The sequence below is a fragment of the Aspergillus karnatakaensis genome (assembly GCF_047715665.1).
Source record: "Aspergillus karnatakaensis strain CBS 102800 unplaced genomic scaffold BJY04scaffold_25, whole genome shotgun sequence".
Classification (NCBI taxonomy): domain Eukaryota; kingdom Fungi; phylum Ascomycota; class Eurotiomycetes; order Eurotiales; family Aspergillaceae; genus Aspergillus; species Aspergillus karnatakaensis.
Window position 1 is genome coordinate 1 of NW_027395737.1, and position 14,601 is coordinate 14,601.

The 14,601-nt window shown below is 51.3% G+C and overlaps 8 protein-coding genes across 8 annotated transcripts; 3 read left to right on the forward strand and 5 right to left on the reverse strand.

Annotated features, from left to right (window-relative positions):
- Nucleotides 1-100: 100 nt before the first annotated feature.
- Nucleotides 101-724, forward strand: BJY04DRAFT_218344 (RTA1 domain-containing protein; the record flags this gene model as incomplete). Its single annotated transcript, XM_073716285.1, has 1 exon — nt 101-724. One exon carries the CDS (start codon nt 101-103, stop codon nt 722-724), a length of 624 nt encoding a protein of 207 aa, XP_073570979.1.
- Nucleotides 725-808: 84 nt separating this feature from the next.
- On the reverse strand, nt 809-2,055 carry BJY04DRAFT_218345 (Zn(II)2Cys6 transcription factor domain-containing protein; the record flags this gene model as incomplete). Its single annotated transcript, XM_073716286.1, has 2 exons — nt 809-1,942; nt 1,990-2,055. The coding sequence occupies 2 exons, from the start codon at nt 2,053-2,055 to the stop codon at nt 809-811; spliced, it is 1,200 nt and encodes a 399-aa protein (XP_073570980.1).
- Nucleotides 2,056-2,523: 468 nt separating this feature from the next.
- On the forward strand, nt 2,524-4,243 carry BJY04DRAFT_227863 (Tannase/feruloyl esterase). The gene is made up of 2 exons (XM_073718718.1): nt 2,524-3,497; nt 3,545-4,243. Exons 1-2 carry the CDS (start codon nt 2,548-2,550, stop codon nt 4,104-4,106), a joined length of 1,512 nt encoding a protein of 503 aa, XP_073570981.1. The 5' UTR covers nt 2,524-2,547; the 3' UTR covers nt 4,107-4,243.
- A 241-nt stretch (nt 4,244-4,484) lies between these two features.
- On the reverse strand, nt 4,485-6,266 carry BJY04DRAFT_218347 (FAD binding domain-containing protein; the record flags this gene model as incomplete). The annotated part of the gene is made up of 1 exon (XM_073716287.1): nt 4,485-6,266. One exon carries the CDS (start codon nt 6,264-6,266, stop codon nt 4,485-4,487), a length of 1,782 nt encoding a protein of 593 aa, XP_073570982.1.
- A 633-nt stretch (nt 6,267-6,899) lies between these two features.
- BJY04DRAFT_218348 (uncharacterized protein) lies at nt 6,900-7,562 on the reverse strand (the record flags this gene model as incomplete). The annotated part of the gene is made up of 1 exon (XM_073716288.1): nt 6,900-7,562. The coding sequence occupies one exon, from the start codon at nt 7,560-7,562 to the stop codon at nt 6,900-6,902; it is 663 nt and encodes a 220-aa protein (XP_073570983.1).
- Nucleotides 7,563-9,007: 1,445 nt separating this feature from the next.
- On the reverse strand, nt 9,008-11,123 carry BJY04DRAFT_218349 (uncharacterized protein; the record flags this gene model as incomplete). Its single annotated transcript, XM_073716289.1, has 4 exons — nt 9,008-9,624; nt 9,697-10,543; nt 10,600-10,775; nt 10,844-11,123. The coding sequence occupies 4 exons, from the start codon at nt 11,121-11,123 to the stop codon at nt 9,008-9,010; spliced, it is 1,920 nt and encodes a 639-aa protein (XP_073570984.1).
- A 916-nt stretch (nt 11,124-12,039) lies between these two features.
- On the forward strand, nt 12,040-12,729 carry BJY04DRAFT_218350 (uncharacterized protein; the record flags this gene model as incomplete). Its single annotated transcript, XM_073716290.1, has 1 exon — nt 12,040-12,729. One exon carries the CDS (start codon nt 12,040-12,042, stop codon nt 12,727-12,729), a length of 690 nt encoding a protein of 229 aa, XP_073570985.1.
- A 101-nt stretch (nt 12,730-12,830) lies between these two features.
- BJY04DRAFT_189255 (uncharacterized protein) lies at nt 12,831-13,678 on the reverse strand (the record flags this gene model as incomplete). Its single annotated transcript, XM_073711344.1, has 2 exons — nt 13,044-13,678; nt 12,831-12,983 (listed from the first exon to the last, which is right to left on the reverse strand). A coding segment is annotated over exon 1 (333 nt), but the record flags the coding sequence as incomplete, so codon positions are not given.
- Between the last annotated feature and the right edge of the window lie 923 nt (nt 13,679-14,601).

Below are 14,601 nucleotides of genomic sequence, written 5' to 3' on the forward strand. Positions count from 1 at the left end.
AATCTCCAGAGCTCCAATTCCTAACACGAGAGAAATATAACGAACAGTTGAATTCATCGGCTACTGCGCCCGCGCCTCCGCGCACGGGAAAACAGGCTCCATGTTCACCTTCTGTATCCAGAACGTCTTCATCCTGCTTGGGCCCGCGCTCTTCGCGGCCTCAATCTACATGGTGCTCGGCCGGATCATCGTCGCCGTCAAAGGCGAGAAACACTCTCTTATCCGTGTGCGCTGGGTCACCAAGATCTTTGTCACGGGGGACGTGCTCAGCTTTCTCATTCAGGGCGGGTCGGCGGGGATGATGGTCTCGTCGGACCTAGCAAGTCTAGGCAATAAAATGGTTGTGGTTGGTCTTGCGGTGCAGGTTGTTATGTTTGGGCTATTTGTGATCACGGCGGTGGTGTTCCAGGTTCGGATGCAGAGGGATCTGAATCTGGCGGGGTTGGGGCCGCAGGGGTTTTCGGGGAATTTGCGGTGGAGGGTTCACCTCAACACGCTTTATCTGGTCAGCGCGTTGATTATGGTGCGGTCGGTGTTTCGGGTGGTGGAGTTTGTGATGGGGAATGATGGGTATCTTTTGCAGCATGAGTGGCCGCTGTATGTGTTTGATGCGGTGTTGATGGTGCTTGTGATGGTTGTTTTTGGGGCGCGGTATCCCAGTGATGTTTTTGCTTACTCGCATGTGCATGAGAGGGTTGTGCTGAATGAGGTTCGAGGGGTCTGAGGTGTTTGCGGTAGAGGACATTTCCGAGCGCGGAGCCTTGTATTTGTTTATTTATATGGTTTTTTTTTTAGACGTGATAGCTCTTTATGTGTCCAAGCTTGGTTCGGCGTGTGTATAGGGAATCTGACTACTCGAATCTACCAAGGAATGAGAGGGCCATTCCATCCATCCCGCCCACTCCGGCCCCAGGTACTGGCTGACGGATTCTATTATGAACCTGCCACCATCACCAAAAACCCACAGATTGCGACAGGAGTGCAAGAGCACGGCGAAGTGCGCTAGTATAACAAGGGCCTCCGGTCTGCGGTGCACCAGCATGTCGATATACTCCCAAGGCACCATGATCGGCCACAGCAGAGCCCCGTACCACTGATCACCGCCCGACCCGTTCTGCGCGACCTGGATGGACCACTCCAAAGACTTGATGGTCTCAATATAAGTGTTGGTGAATGAGGCGCCCAGTTTAGCCCCATCGATAAGAGACAGCAGGCGAGTGCACTCCTGGTCAGGGCCAATGTCCTCGGTCACGGTTGGCTCGCATTGCGTTAGCACTGAGCTGAACGAAGATTTTTTCAACTGTTTCCAGTTTCCACCGACAACTGTGCGGACGCCCCGGTGGATGCGGAGGTAGTGTATAAACCGGTCTAAGAAGTCTTGGAGATCATGGCTCCGGAATACTAAAGTGTCACAAAGTAAATGGATCCCCAGAATAGATGAGAATAGGAGTACGGAGATGGATGTCTCGCTTTCCCCTCCTTGATTCAGATGTGGCTCGGATTCATTGAGCAATCGCAAGGCATGATTCTGTAGTTGTGCCGCATGATGCCGGTAATAGTCCTTCTGGGCCTCGCGGCGGATGCCAAGGTGTAAGGCAGCGAGGGCCAGGAGTTCATTGAAGAGATAAGGAGTGGCAAGAGCAAAATTGATCAGCTCTGTAGGTTGAAGAGCGAGGTTGCTCCCATTCGCGCATAACAAGGGCAGAGTCTGGGTCGACAGATGATGGAACAATTCCGTATGTAGCATATTTGCAGGCGGATCCGGCTGCATCAGAGGCGACGTGTCAGGGGGCGTACTCGAGCTAGGCGATAGTGAGTCCGACGATCGTGCTCTCTGTTTAATGGAAGCCCCTGGCCGTGACTGTATAATTCTAAAACCAGCATATTCGCATAGACGCTGAGATGAGATGCAGTTGGAGCATATTGGTCGCTTTTCGTCGCACTGTGCAGTGTTAAGGTGGCTGCTGTTAAGAGATTTAAGGTGCTTACCTTGACGTGGCGACGCTTGCACTCGATGCAGCCACCGCGGGATTTCTTATGTGCTCTACGTACCATTGCCGGGAATCAAGTGGCAATTCCACGATGTCTTGATAAATATACTTGGCTTGAGGATAGAGGTAAGGTAGATGCAGCTGGAGCCTCGCCCTTGGGCCTCCGCCGAAGTGAAGGTTTCCAATTTAGGACATCATGTGACTTGTACCTACAGAGGCACCATCATTGCTCTTCTACATAACAAACAACGTGTATTTCAGGTCTCGGTTGGAACTCGGAAGTGATTGACGAGCAATGGGAAAATGTTGAGTGTACTTTATTAGACGATGTTCAGCGTGGTTTGTGCATACGACCGTCATTGGCAGTCACTTACGAAAAAGAATGTTGCCACTTCTGGCCCGTGCACACGAGAGACCCGAGTCTCACGTATGCACGAGCCATGTGGGTATTTTATCCTTGCTTTTTATAGGAGGTACCGCTGGTATATAACTATAATATCTCATGTCTTTCAGTTAAAAGCACTATATACAGTTCTCACTTTGATCTACCGCGAAAATGCCCCCCTCGACTTCAACGCTCATATCATTAGGGGCCCTCATCTTCGGTGCCTTTGCTGTTCAACAATGCTCGCCAGACTCCATTAGCAAGCCCAGCTTACTAGGGGCAACCATCCACGGCCTCCAAGCGGACGAAGTGCACAATTACACCGCCGTCAGTCTTGGTCCTGGAACAAACGAAGGAGGCCGGTACACGATCAGCTTCTGCAACGTAACAGTTGTCCACACCCACCTCGACTGGAACGATACAGTCACCACGCAAGTATGGCTCCCCCTCGACGACTGGAACGGCCGATTCCAGGGACTCGGCGGGGGCGGTTATAGCACCGGCTTCGGGTCAATCTACCTCACCTATGCGGTCTCGCAGGGTTTTGCAGCGGCCTCCACGGATGGAGGTGTTCCCGGAGACTCCTCCACTGTCACCACAATTGCAACCGACCTGTCATGGGCCCTGACCAGCGACCATAACATCAATTGGGCGCTTCTCAAGAATTATGCTTACAAGGCGACCGCCGACTTGGCCGAGATCGGGAAACAAATCACCGACTCGTACTATGATCGGCCCGCCGAATATTCCTACTTCAACGGCTGCTCTGGAGGTGGACGACAGGGTCTCGCAATGGCCCAACAGTTTCCGGACGCCTTCGATGGAATCCTGACTGTGGCCCCAGCCATTAATATTGAGACCTTCATTCCTGCTGGATTCTGGCCGACCCTTGTCATGAACCAGGATGGTATCTATCCGTCGTCGTGCGAGATTGATGGGTTCGTGAGTGCAGCAGTCAATGCCTGCGATGAACTAGACGGCGTGAAAGACAGCATTATCAGCAGACCCGATCTCTGCAACGTCACTGCGTTAGACTTTGTCGGAAAGCCTTTCACCTGTAACGGGACACAGCACGCCCTATCCCCCTCCGCCGCAAAGGTCGTCCAAGCAGCCTGGTCAGGGTCTGGAAGCACGGCTATCCTGGGATTAACAAAGACGCACCCCTCAGCTCCTACATACCCACCGAATGTACAAGCAACAGGACCTGCTCCACCCTCGGCAGCGCGCTCTTCGGAAACTGGATCTCCTACCTCGTCGCCAAAGACCCCAGCTTCAACCTCGACAACATGACTCCCCCTGAATTCTTCAGCTCCCTAGCCGACTCAAGAAACGATTATGCCTCAATGCTCGCCGCGAACAACGCTGATCTCTCCGACTTCAAGGCTCGAGGCAAGAAAATTATAACCTGGCACGGGCTTGCCGACGAAGTGATTCCAATCCAAGGACTTGTCGAATACTACAAAAACGTGCTGGAGCAGGATAGGTATGCCGGCGATTTCTTTCGTTTCCTCGAAGCGCCCGGTGTCGGCCATTGCTTTGGGGGACCGGGACCAGTTCCAAATGGGGCGCTCGGTCAGCTGATGGATTGGGTTGAGAATGGCATTGCCCCTGATACGCTGCATGCGACTCGGGGCAGCAACAATACAGCGCGCGATCTGTGCCCGTACCCGCTGAAGCAGAGGTATGCTGGCGGGGATCCGGCTGTTGTGAGCTCATTCACCTGTGTTTGAGATGAGCTTAGGGTGGTATATCATGGTCTGAACCTAGTTTATGCTCTCGTATGCTTTGGCATGCCCTGGAGTGCTCCTGTATGTATATAGTCCATTGTTCATGTTATACCCTGATAAGACGGTTATACGAGTAAGCGCAATGCCGTCTAGAGAAGATGATGGTGCGATCAGTCTCGCTACAGGGTGTATTGATGGATCTACACAAGGAATAATAACGTTACCTGTACGGCATAATCTAACCCTGAAAGAATCCGTAAAAGCTTTCTGATATCAGATACCTGCTGCATTCCCTGGCCTCTGCCCCTTCCAACCATGCTGTCTATATGGGCGATTCTTGTTACTGATCATTGCCATGCACGATTGATATAGCTGTTGAAGCTAGAGCTTCAAAAGTCTGCGCACTATACTCTTCATGTCTCCTTCCGAAGGGATATCTGTCTTGGACCTCCAGGCAACAATTCCATCCGGACGAACCAGAACGCCCCCCTCTTCACTCATCCCCATTAAGGGCGTCCAAGCCCCCTGCCCATCAAGCCAATTTCCACCTCTTCCGTCAAGACTCTCCACATGCACCCCTTCCACACTTGACAGAGCAGCCCAACGCTCCGACTTTGTAAAAAGTACAAATCCATCATTCCTAACCAAGTCCCTTGTCGACTTCCTCACACCATCTCTAAGAACCCAGAAATGCGGCATATGATGACCCGGAATCGTCGATGGATGGTATTGGAACACGTCAAACTCCCTGTTGTTATTGATCTGCCCGTCATGCCGTGTTTCGCTACCCTCGTCATCGACATCAGCAGACGGATAGAACACCCCCATTTCAGCACCAGGGGCATGGAATTCACGATCCAAAACCGCCTGTGCGTTTAGGACAGCCTGGCGAATAGCTCCATGGAGTGCATGCATCTCATCAAAGTATGCATTGAACGATGCAGCGTTGTCTTCTGGGGCTTTGGTTGGACTAATTCCCAATGCTCGGTCCATGGCAAGTGCGTGGTTTCGCATATTCGACAGACTGGTGTTCGCGACGCGGAGGGCAATAGGTCTGCGTTCCTCTTCATACGTGTCTAGGAGGCCGTTCATCTGCCCTTCACCCCGCGCCTCGTGATTTAGCGACAACGCAAGCTTCCACACGAGATTCTGTACGTCTTGTGCTCCAGTATTTAGCCCGAGCGCACCCCAAGGGGGGACACAATGCGCCGCATCACCAACGAGGAATACCCTACCTACAGTGCTCCGGAAGTGATCAGCCACGACTGATTGCACAAGCCAATGGCTAATACTCAGCACTTTCACTCGCTTCTCCACGTCCGCGGATAACTTTAAAGTCTCCGCTAACCGCTCAAGCATCTCCTCCTCATCAAACCTCCTCTGATCATTCGGGTCTGTCGCGCACGCAAACATCCACTCTTCCTCATCCGCCGTCGCATCCTTGTACGGACCAACATGATACAGAAACCCCGTACTGATACTCCCACCTTTCGCTGGGTCAATAAACCAGGTAATCAAGACATTCGGGTTCGGATGCACCTGGCTCAAGGGAGCCCGGATATGTGCCGAGACCATATCTAGTATATCCTTCTCCCCGGACATCTCAATGCCCAGGCACTTTCCGACTGTTCGACCTCCATCTGCGCCTATAGCGTACGACGCCTTATACGTCTTCGGACCTGAGGGATCTCCGGAATGTCGAACAGTAACAACAACCCCATCCCCCTCTTCCTCAACACCCTCCACCTCCGCGCCAAACACAATCCCCTCCGGATTCAACCTTCTTGCCTCCCTCAACAGCACAGGCTCGAGTCTCATCTGCGGACAAACTGTTATCCGACACGGCGAGAACTTCTCATACTCGGTTTTATAAACACCACCGCCCCATGCATCGCGCGTGAGAATCTCTTTCTTGTCGTCGCCAAGGGATGTATACCACGCCGTTTGCGAGTGGGAGTACGCAGGCGCAGAGACGGCCGTCACGCCTTCTTCGAGACCTAAGGAGCGGAGGAACTCCATGGTGCGTGGATGCAGCCCGACGGCCTTCGGGTGGATTGAGGTTGTGGGGTGTCGCTCGAAGAGGGTGTGCGGGACTGAGTGGTGGGAGAGGGCGATGGATGTTAGAAGGCCTGTAGGGCCGCCGCCGATTATTATCACTGACATTGAGTGTTTCTTGTTTCTTAGTTGCTGTAAGAGGGGTAGAGGATGTTGGTGCAGGGAGAGCTGGTGGTTATGGGGGCGGAGTGACTTATAGGTTCTCGCAAGGTGGGGGGCTAAGTGATCTGCATCGGCAGTTTGCTGCTCCAAGGTCCATTTCGTGATGTTTACAAGCCGGGCAAGAGCTCATCCCACTGTTGCTATTGTGTCTCTGGTGAGATGGCTTACTATAGTCTCCACGCATCGGATAAGCTTAATACTCCAATTGGCACAGCGCCGCGCCGCAGCCGCCCTGGGCGTAAGCCTCCTTCAGCTGGGCCTCAAGCTTAGGTTCAGAATTCTTAGAGCATAAGCCTGAGACTAAGATCTTGTTGGCGCCCAGCTGTGATCCACAGTGAACTAACCGTCTTATGCCCAGAGATGCTCCTTCCTTGTTAGGTGTGTGCACTCAATACTGTCTTCGATTGACCAGCAGTGCTGAGGTAGACTTACTTTGCTACGAACATGTGAACCATGTAGAAAGTTGTGATGTCATTCTACTCTTCCTGCTGCCACTAAACCTATCAACCCCACGTCGATTCGCCAGCACACCCTCGCTTATCCCCAACCAGCCCAAGCCAACTCACCACCAAGTCGTCCCTAGTTAACAAACTCATAGCTCAGGACAGGAACATCAAACGGCCCCGCCGTACAAGTCGCATTAAACTGCGCATCATGCACACAATCCAACTCAAACTCCGTCGCCCCGGAATACGTAATCTTCCTCCCATCCTCGCAAACCAACGCATGTCCACTCCCCAACACATACTCCAACCTCCCAACACTACTCTCCTCATTCGAGGTCCCATAAAAGCTCACAATCCTCCCCAGTGCCCGATCCGAATACCCACAGTTACTCTCGCCATACCCAATATCGTGGATGCGGTACCCGATATACTCGTCGTGGCAGTCCAGACCATCGGCGAAGTCGATATCGAGGGTTTGAGGAGGGCCGTATCCCCAGGGTTCGTAGTTTGGCATGCCCGTGTAGCAGACGTTGACCCAGGAGCCGATGCCGGCGCAGGTTTCTTGGTTGGGCTCGCACCAGCTGCGTCCGCAGAGACAGCCTTTTGCGGCGATGTCGGTTGGGTTGTGGATGCAGTCGAGGCTGGAGGAGCCGTTGTACCAGGCGAGGTTGGAGACGGTCCAGGCTGGGAGGGGGCAGCCTTGGGGTGGGGTGATGGAGGTGGAGCGGGGGAGGGAGAGGGAGAGGGCGGAGGGGGTTAGGGTGAGGAGACCCGAGAGGAGAGGGAGGAGGGACATTTTTGGCGATTGGAATCTTTGCATTGAGGATTTGAGTTGCTGCTTTGTACAGGACGGACGAGAGAGAAGGAGCGGCCTTTTATAGTTCTCAATTGTCACGACAAAGATACCGCTATCGCCGGGGCTGAGACAGACATAGCCTGAATCATGGCAGATGGTGGGAGCACCCGGACTAGCGTGTTGCTTGAGCAGGGATTGTTGAGACATTGGAGGCATCAGGGCTCAATCACCACCGGATCGACTGACACGGGAGTCTAGAACAGCGATACGCGCCGAGGCTGAGACAGGCGCAGGATGCTACTGGCCCAACGCACGAGACAAGTCTTTACTGCATGCTTACAATGCAGTAGTGCCGCCAAGGTCCAGGGGTTCACTGCTGCAGAGAAATGCCTTCCAGTAAGTTGGCGAGACTTTCTCCAAATCTGAATCCGGGCAAATAGAGGCATCCCGGGCATCACGGGGTGGAATAGCGATCAACCACTTGATAGTCACGTACAATGGGTACATTCGGGCTGCTGTTCTTCAGCCAGCCATAGCAATCCTCAGAACCCTCTACGACTGTGTAGTTACAATTGACGATATTAGTCCGTCGTCAATACCCATAAAGATTGTCCAAATCGATTACACCGGAGAAGCATCCTCTTGGTGATCCTCCCGAAGGGCACTTCCCCTCATCCCCACGGCGCAAATGGGACGCCTGATAACAGGGGCTCGATCAAGACAATTTGTTTAAGGCCCCCGGCATTGATGTTGTGAGCGCCCAGAAATGTGAGTCGTATGGCGGACACGGAGGAAGATGCGAGCCCGCCGCAGTCTACATCATACACCATGAAGACAGGAAAATCTCTGTTACCCCGTGGTACCTTCTCGAACTGCCATTAGATTTTGCGAATAGTTCAGGGGAACCAAACAGCTGCAGTAGAGAGTGTTGCTATACTTTCGAGATTGCTATCATGTCGAAAAACCGCGATAACAATCTGACACCAAGCCCTTCAGCAGCCATCTACGCTACCCACCTTAGTAGCGAAGATGTACAGCGTATCTAACACTACCCAAGCCACGTAAATCACGCCAGTCATTGCGAAGACATTTAGTGTTCACGCATATGGGAGGCGAAAGTCCGTGTCTGCAACAGGACTCCTGTCATTGTTGGCGATGCCATCACTTGCTCATCTAGCTATCATAATGTCTAAGATTAATTATACTCTCCAATTACCTCTTCAATGCTGGTATTATTCCCTCCTCATGACTAGTTTCACTAAAACAAGCTACAAGAAATATGAGTCCCCACCATCGCCCCCCGCTCTTACCCAGTTCAAGGCGCTAGGCAACTGCTTATTCTTCAATAGCTAGCGAAAAGAAAAAAAAAAGAAAAACATCGCTGTAAAACATATAAACAACCCTACGCATATCGCCAACTTCGACGGAGCCTCTGAGTTCCAGCTCTAGCTCCAGACCCTGAGTCCCCTGCACCTCCAAGAGCACCCGACATCCTTACTACACTCCACATCTGCAATCTGGATCTGCATATAATGCAGTAGCCGCGCGCGTTCCAGACCAGCAAGCACACTTCCTCCCTTCGGAAGCGGGACGTACGGATTTGTCCTTGTCAACGATGAAACATAGCCAAGAATATCAGGCGCCCTGGTGACGGAACGGAGGAATATACCGGTCAGTGCACAGATCTGAAGCAGGGCTTTCGAGATGATAAAGACCGTTACCCAAACTGAACTTATGCGGTAGACTGTCACGCCGTGAGAGGCAGCCCCAGAGGTAGCGTTGAAGGGTGGGATGAACCCCCACGATCTGGTGAGATTGACGGGGCTGGAGAGGGTAGCGCTGGTGAACGTGAATGGGGCCAGGGAGGTCTGCCAGAATGTGTTGAAGACGGTGGTGAGTCTATCCGAGACGATTTGCGGGTCTATCGTGCTCCAATTACGTTCGTAGTCAGTGCTGAAGAGCGTAGGATCTCCGTATATGTAGCTATCTGTTGGGGAGGATTGGTACCAGTTCGTTGCGCCCGCGGCGTGCGGGAAGTTTTGGATAAAGTTCAAGAGTGCGCCTGGGCCAAAATAGCCTGGGTACTAGGGGCTCGAGAATGGTGACGAGGTTGTAGGTCGGGTGTCCTTGATACAGTGACGCATCCGCGAAACTGCGCATTCAGCATTTTGACAGATGACCCAAGACTCTACGGGGATGGTCGAGAGTGTGCAGTTAAACAGCGCGACGTTCCAGCCTGGGTAGTCTCTGGAGCCATAAAATAGGTTGATCTGGGAGTCTGTGTCTTCTAACGTTGTGAGATTGAAGCTGGTATCGATGAATAGGTTGCTATAGGGTATATCTGGGGAGCTTTGCAGATCGTATCCAAAGAGGTCGGATGCGTTGTGGTGAAAGAGTAGCGGCTCCCCCATTCTCTGCATGGCTTCGCTTTTAGTTAGGTTGTCTCCCATAAAGTAGCAATCGAAATCGAAATACGAGGACTCGATCGGAAACTCCGCGTTTGCGTGGGATGGGATACCTTGCAGTATAAGGCCAAGTAGTGAGGAATACGTGGTTGAGATATTATCAGATGGCACCACCCTCCATGGGTGTCCGTCGCTTTCTGGTTCATCTTCCGATGATATCAGGGTACGTAGGAGTGGAATCTTAGGCCAGTCCCATAGATCTCGCGGAAATTGTTTTGCTTCTTCGGATGCGATGAGCGATGTCGTATAGATAGAATGCATGGGCGTCCAGGCTTTGTCAAGGTTGCTTGCCCCTGTTAGGCCCGACGGCCCACTCATATTCATATATGCCAGGGTGATATCGGATGACACGGACGATGGCGCTTCAGTTATCGTTCTCAGGGCGCTTTGGCCACCAAGGGGCGACATTGTCCAAAGCAGGAGAATGCATAGTGTCAGGAAACCAGGGCGGCGCAAAGCAAGCACCAACGAGAATGATCCAGCAAAGCTAGTGCTTCCGTCCAGTTGCTCTAAAGTCTAGACGGCTAGTTGTTAGCTTCACGAGCGTGATAGATGGATGGAGATGCACGTACCCCAAGAGAGGAGCACCTTTCCGCCCGCCAGAGAGCAAAGCTGCGCATCATACCGCCGACAATGGCGGCAAATACGATAGGAAATATGGAAGGAGCCAGGTTCGTCGCCTGAATAACTTGCGCTCCATAATCCGAAATCTCATCGCCGTCGAGACGGATGACGCTGATGGCAAGCGCTTAAATGTACAGTTAGCTGGCGCAGAGTTGCTTGTGCGAAACGAGAGTAAGCATATAAGCTACTCACCAAGGAAGGCACCTGGGAGGAGAGCTAGAATGATATCAAGGAACGTAGTGAGGGTGTCAGATTGGGCATTGCTTCTCAGCTTTTGAGGTTCAATCGGCCACCTGTCCACGTACACTTGAATGCTCGATGACGTAGAAATCCTCGTGCGGCCTGATATAATTTCTCCTTCCATGCCATCTTGTATTGCTAGTTCATCCGATTCAGATGGAGCCATTTCAGCTTCGCTAAACAGCGGTGGCAAGAGCTGAAGCTCGCTTTCCTGCGCGCGAGGTTGGGTCATAATCAGACCGCTTACTGTCTGTGAAAGACCAGGGGGCAGCACGAAGGTTATATCTTGCAAGATGGCTGTTCACCTCATGTGATGACTCGAGGTTGTACAGAGCCAAAGGCTACACAGTCTTGTCTTGCTATCACAGTCATATTCACCATGTTCAAACACGTTCCACACCATGAAGATAGATTTCGCTTCTTACCTCCATCCGTCTATGATTCTTGAGCAGGTTTCCCATCTCAGATGAAGATAGCTCTTCAATCGCGTATGGCCCTGGGTGCTTCCCCACGTCCTATCTCCCGGCTCTACCAAACATGGCATCTTGATTGGACCACAGATTACTTCCGGATCTCAGATCCCTGTACAAATTTCGAACTTACATCCACTTGGGACTGGAATGAAGAGCAGGATTCTGCATGCATCTATTATGTGACCGAAAGAGACAGCTCTGACCTGGAATCTAGTTTTGGTGTTGAAATCTGCATTTGGGGCCCAGCGGCAACAACCAATATGTAATCTCCCGTTTAGTGGTAGGATTAGAAATATTTTCATACCCTTATTCAATCCCCGATAGTCCGCTAGAGAGGATGGAGAGCCCATAGATAACCAGGACACAAAGGGACCAACGATCATAAGAGTTCGTTGTTATCGGCAAAGCCTTTGTGCCATTGGCAACAAAACGAACTGTAAAGAAACAGCGCCCCTCGTTCCATTGTATCATAAAGCCCTCTTTACAGCTTAGATAACAACGGCATTGTAGCAGATGCACGCACTTCGCAGTACATATGGAGTAGAACGCTTCACTATCCTACAGATCCATCACAGGTTCACTCTACATCTATAGTCATATCTCCGAGTTGTCGAAAAGAACCTCCACCTCCTTCACAACCATCTACACCATATCCCAAAACAAAAAGACTCCAAGATGCTCACAACCTGCCCGGTCTGCATGTCCATGGGCAAAGGACCTTCCCTGGCCCGCGCCTGCATTGAGGATGCCCACATAGTCCGCTGCGTCTACTGCTCCCACACATTTTCCAACGTCCCAGTTTCACAGACCACCATCTTCCCGGAAACCTATCTCACCTGCCCAAGCTGTAAGACAGTTTACGACGCGGGCGATCCCGCAATCGAAGCTGATATCCAGCGGCACATAGAGGACGTCTTCCCACCCGGCGAAGATGAGGAAGAAATCCACTACCTCCTCATTGTCACGAACGCGAATGGCTCCGAGACGAGATACCCGTACCCGCAAGCACCGCAAAGCATTCGGGTGGGGAATGCCGGGTGGGGGGTATTCGTTGCGCCAAGTGGGGAGGTTTGCTTTGGGTATGGGATCATTGAGCGGGTGGAGGGCACCGGGGGCGAACCTTGGATTAGGGATCCCCTGGAGGGGGTTCTAGTTGAGGGGAGTAGTGAGTATGTTCTTAGGACTTTGGCGGCGGGGAGGGAGGATGATCTTGAGGTTGTTGGGCAGGGGTATATGCCTTATCCGGAGTATTTCGATGCTAACTACGACAGCGATGAAGATGGGAACATGCCTGATGTAGAGAAGGTTGCAGATCCGATCGTACCAGCCCAGGATACGGAGGTGGAAGGGGGGTCAGGATGTTGAGCAGCCGAGGGTTCATGTCAAAGATGATGTTGAACTGCGTGTCACTGTTGGCCGATGTAAACCTCGACTAGACGGTCTATTTTTTCTTATTATCGACTCATGAAACTATTATCATTTCTTCATTTCTTTACAAGAAGCATATCTCTCTTGAGCCATTATCGCTCATGAATCTAAATAGAACAAGGAAGTGCGCATTTCATAAAAGTTTTCTCTCCTTCGTCCCCATTTCGACTTTCCTTTCGGTCCAATAGTTACTGCAGCTGGTCAGTTATGAAAAGCAGCCCCTGCAGAGGGGATTGTCTGTGTTAACATACAGTTTTCCTCGACTTCTCTCCAGTTTTTGCCCTGAGCAGAGCTCCATTGGCTTGCTGGCGCCGATTTCGAAAGCTTTTGACTGCCCTTAAAATAACAATGACAAGCAGGACAGAACCAACCAGGGCACTAGTTTTCGCGTGCTTCTTGTAGTTGATAGACTCCGGTTCCAGGCCGGGATATATAAAACTTCCATGGGGTGGTTGATCATGATTGCTGGGACCTAACTGGTCAGGCCCATATACTGGTTCGTCTCCAGGCATGTATTTCTCGTCTTGCTCACGAAGCCATCGTTCGTAATCGGTTTCAGGTCTGGCGGGTTCAAGAGGGGCCATCGAGGGGGATTTGCCAGTCGGTGGCTTTAGATTTCAGACTGATCGTTCAAACAGATCTCTGGCAAGTGAATCTACAACTGCTCTTTATATAATCTATTTGATTGATGGGTTACGTGTAGGAAAGTCAGACAGCCGGTGCAAACCCTCCGGCGAACCCTTGGTTGGCTGCCAGGGTTCAATCTTTCCAGTATCACTAACTACCCTTGAGTCAAACACCCCTGTATAAATACGTAACCCACTATGAATGATACCCCACATTATACAAATATAGAGTATGGTTCGCTGTCGTCCTTATGATCGCCGCAGTCCAGGGAAATATACGAGCATAACAAGCACGCCGAGTAGCAACTGGCCGCGTCACTTTTTACTCTCTATATCTTGGCATCACAGCTTTCGGATGAGTGCTGGAATAATTACTGGAACTGGCAGTTTTGTGTCAAGAAATGCTATTTATACCTATGGCCCCAAAGCGTTCCTGTAAATCCGATTGGGCCTTGACACCGCTAGTAGGGTGCTAAGACTTAGTCTATACGCATACGCACTCACTGTCTAATGCCATTTATGGATCGATATTTACGCGGCTCTGGCGAGAGAATGAAGATGAAGACTCCTCCGAACCCCGATGTTGCGGTTTCACCCGTGGTGGCACTTTTGTCCGCTCTTCCAGGGGCATCATATAAAACCCTCTCTGCAGGCTTGAGTGGATTACAGTCTATAACTAGCACCCGTAAAGATATAATTACAGCTGACTTGAGGGCTAATGCATAGCTCGTCATATAAATTACGGCCTATAGCGACCGCAAGGATCTAGGTACAGCTCACTTGAGGGCTAAAAATGGGAGAGTCTGCGATCTGACTCCTGATGAATCACTGAGGGAGCTTAGTTTGCTGAGCAGAGATTACAGCATTACATTTTACAAATGGTCTTTTTTTTTCGTTGTCTGGGCTTGAGATTTGGAAACCACGTCCCAGTTCCCTCCTTGATGAAGAACCCATTTTTTCCCTCTCGCGACTTAATACAGTTCTTCGTCTGCGTGACAACAGAGCTCTGCTCCAGGGCTGTGGGGTTCTTAGGGATTTTAACTATGAGCTTTAGTGGCTTTAGAGGAATATATACAGCAGGACTAAGCCTCGAATTCTTCGCAATCATACTTTACTCCGTAGATTTGCTACCTTCCAACAATCATGTAAGCCCAGAAAGTCTCAACTGGTTCCTATTCTGGCC

Coding starts and splice junctions, on each gene's coding strand:
- BJY04DRAFT_227863 (XM_073718718.1), top strand. CDS start 2,548: ATGCCCCCCTCGACTTCAACGCTCATATCATTAGGGGCCCTCATCTTC. Junction 3,498..3,544: donor GTCCAAGCAGCCTGGTCAGG/GTCTGGAAGCAC, acceptor CGCACCCCTCAG/CTCCTACATACCCACCGAAT.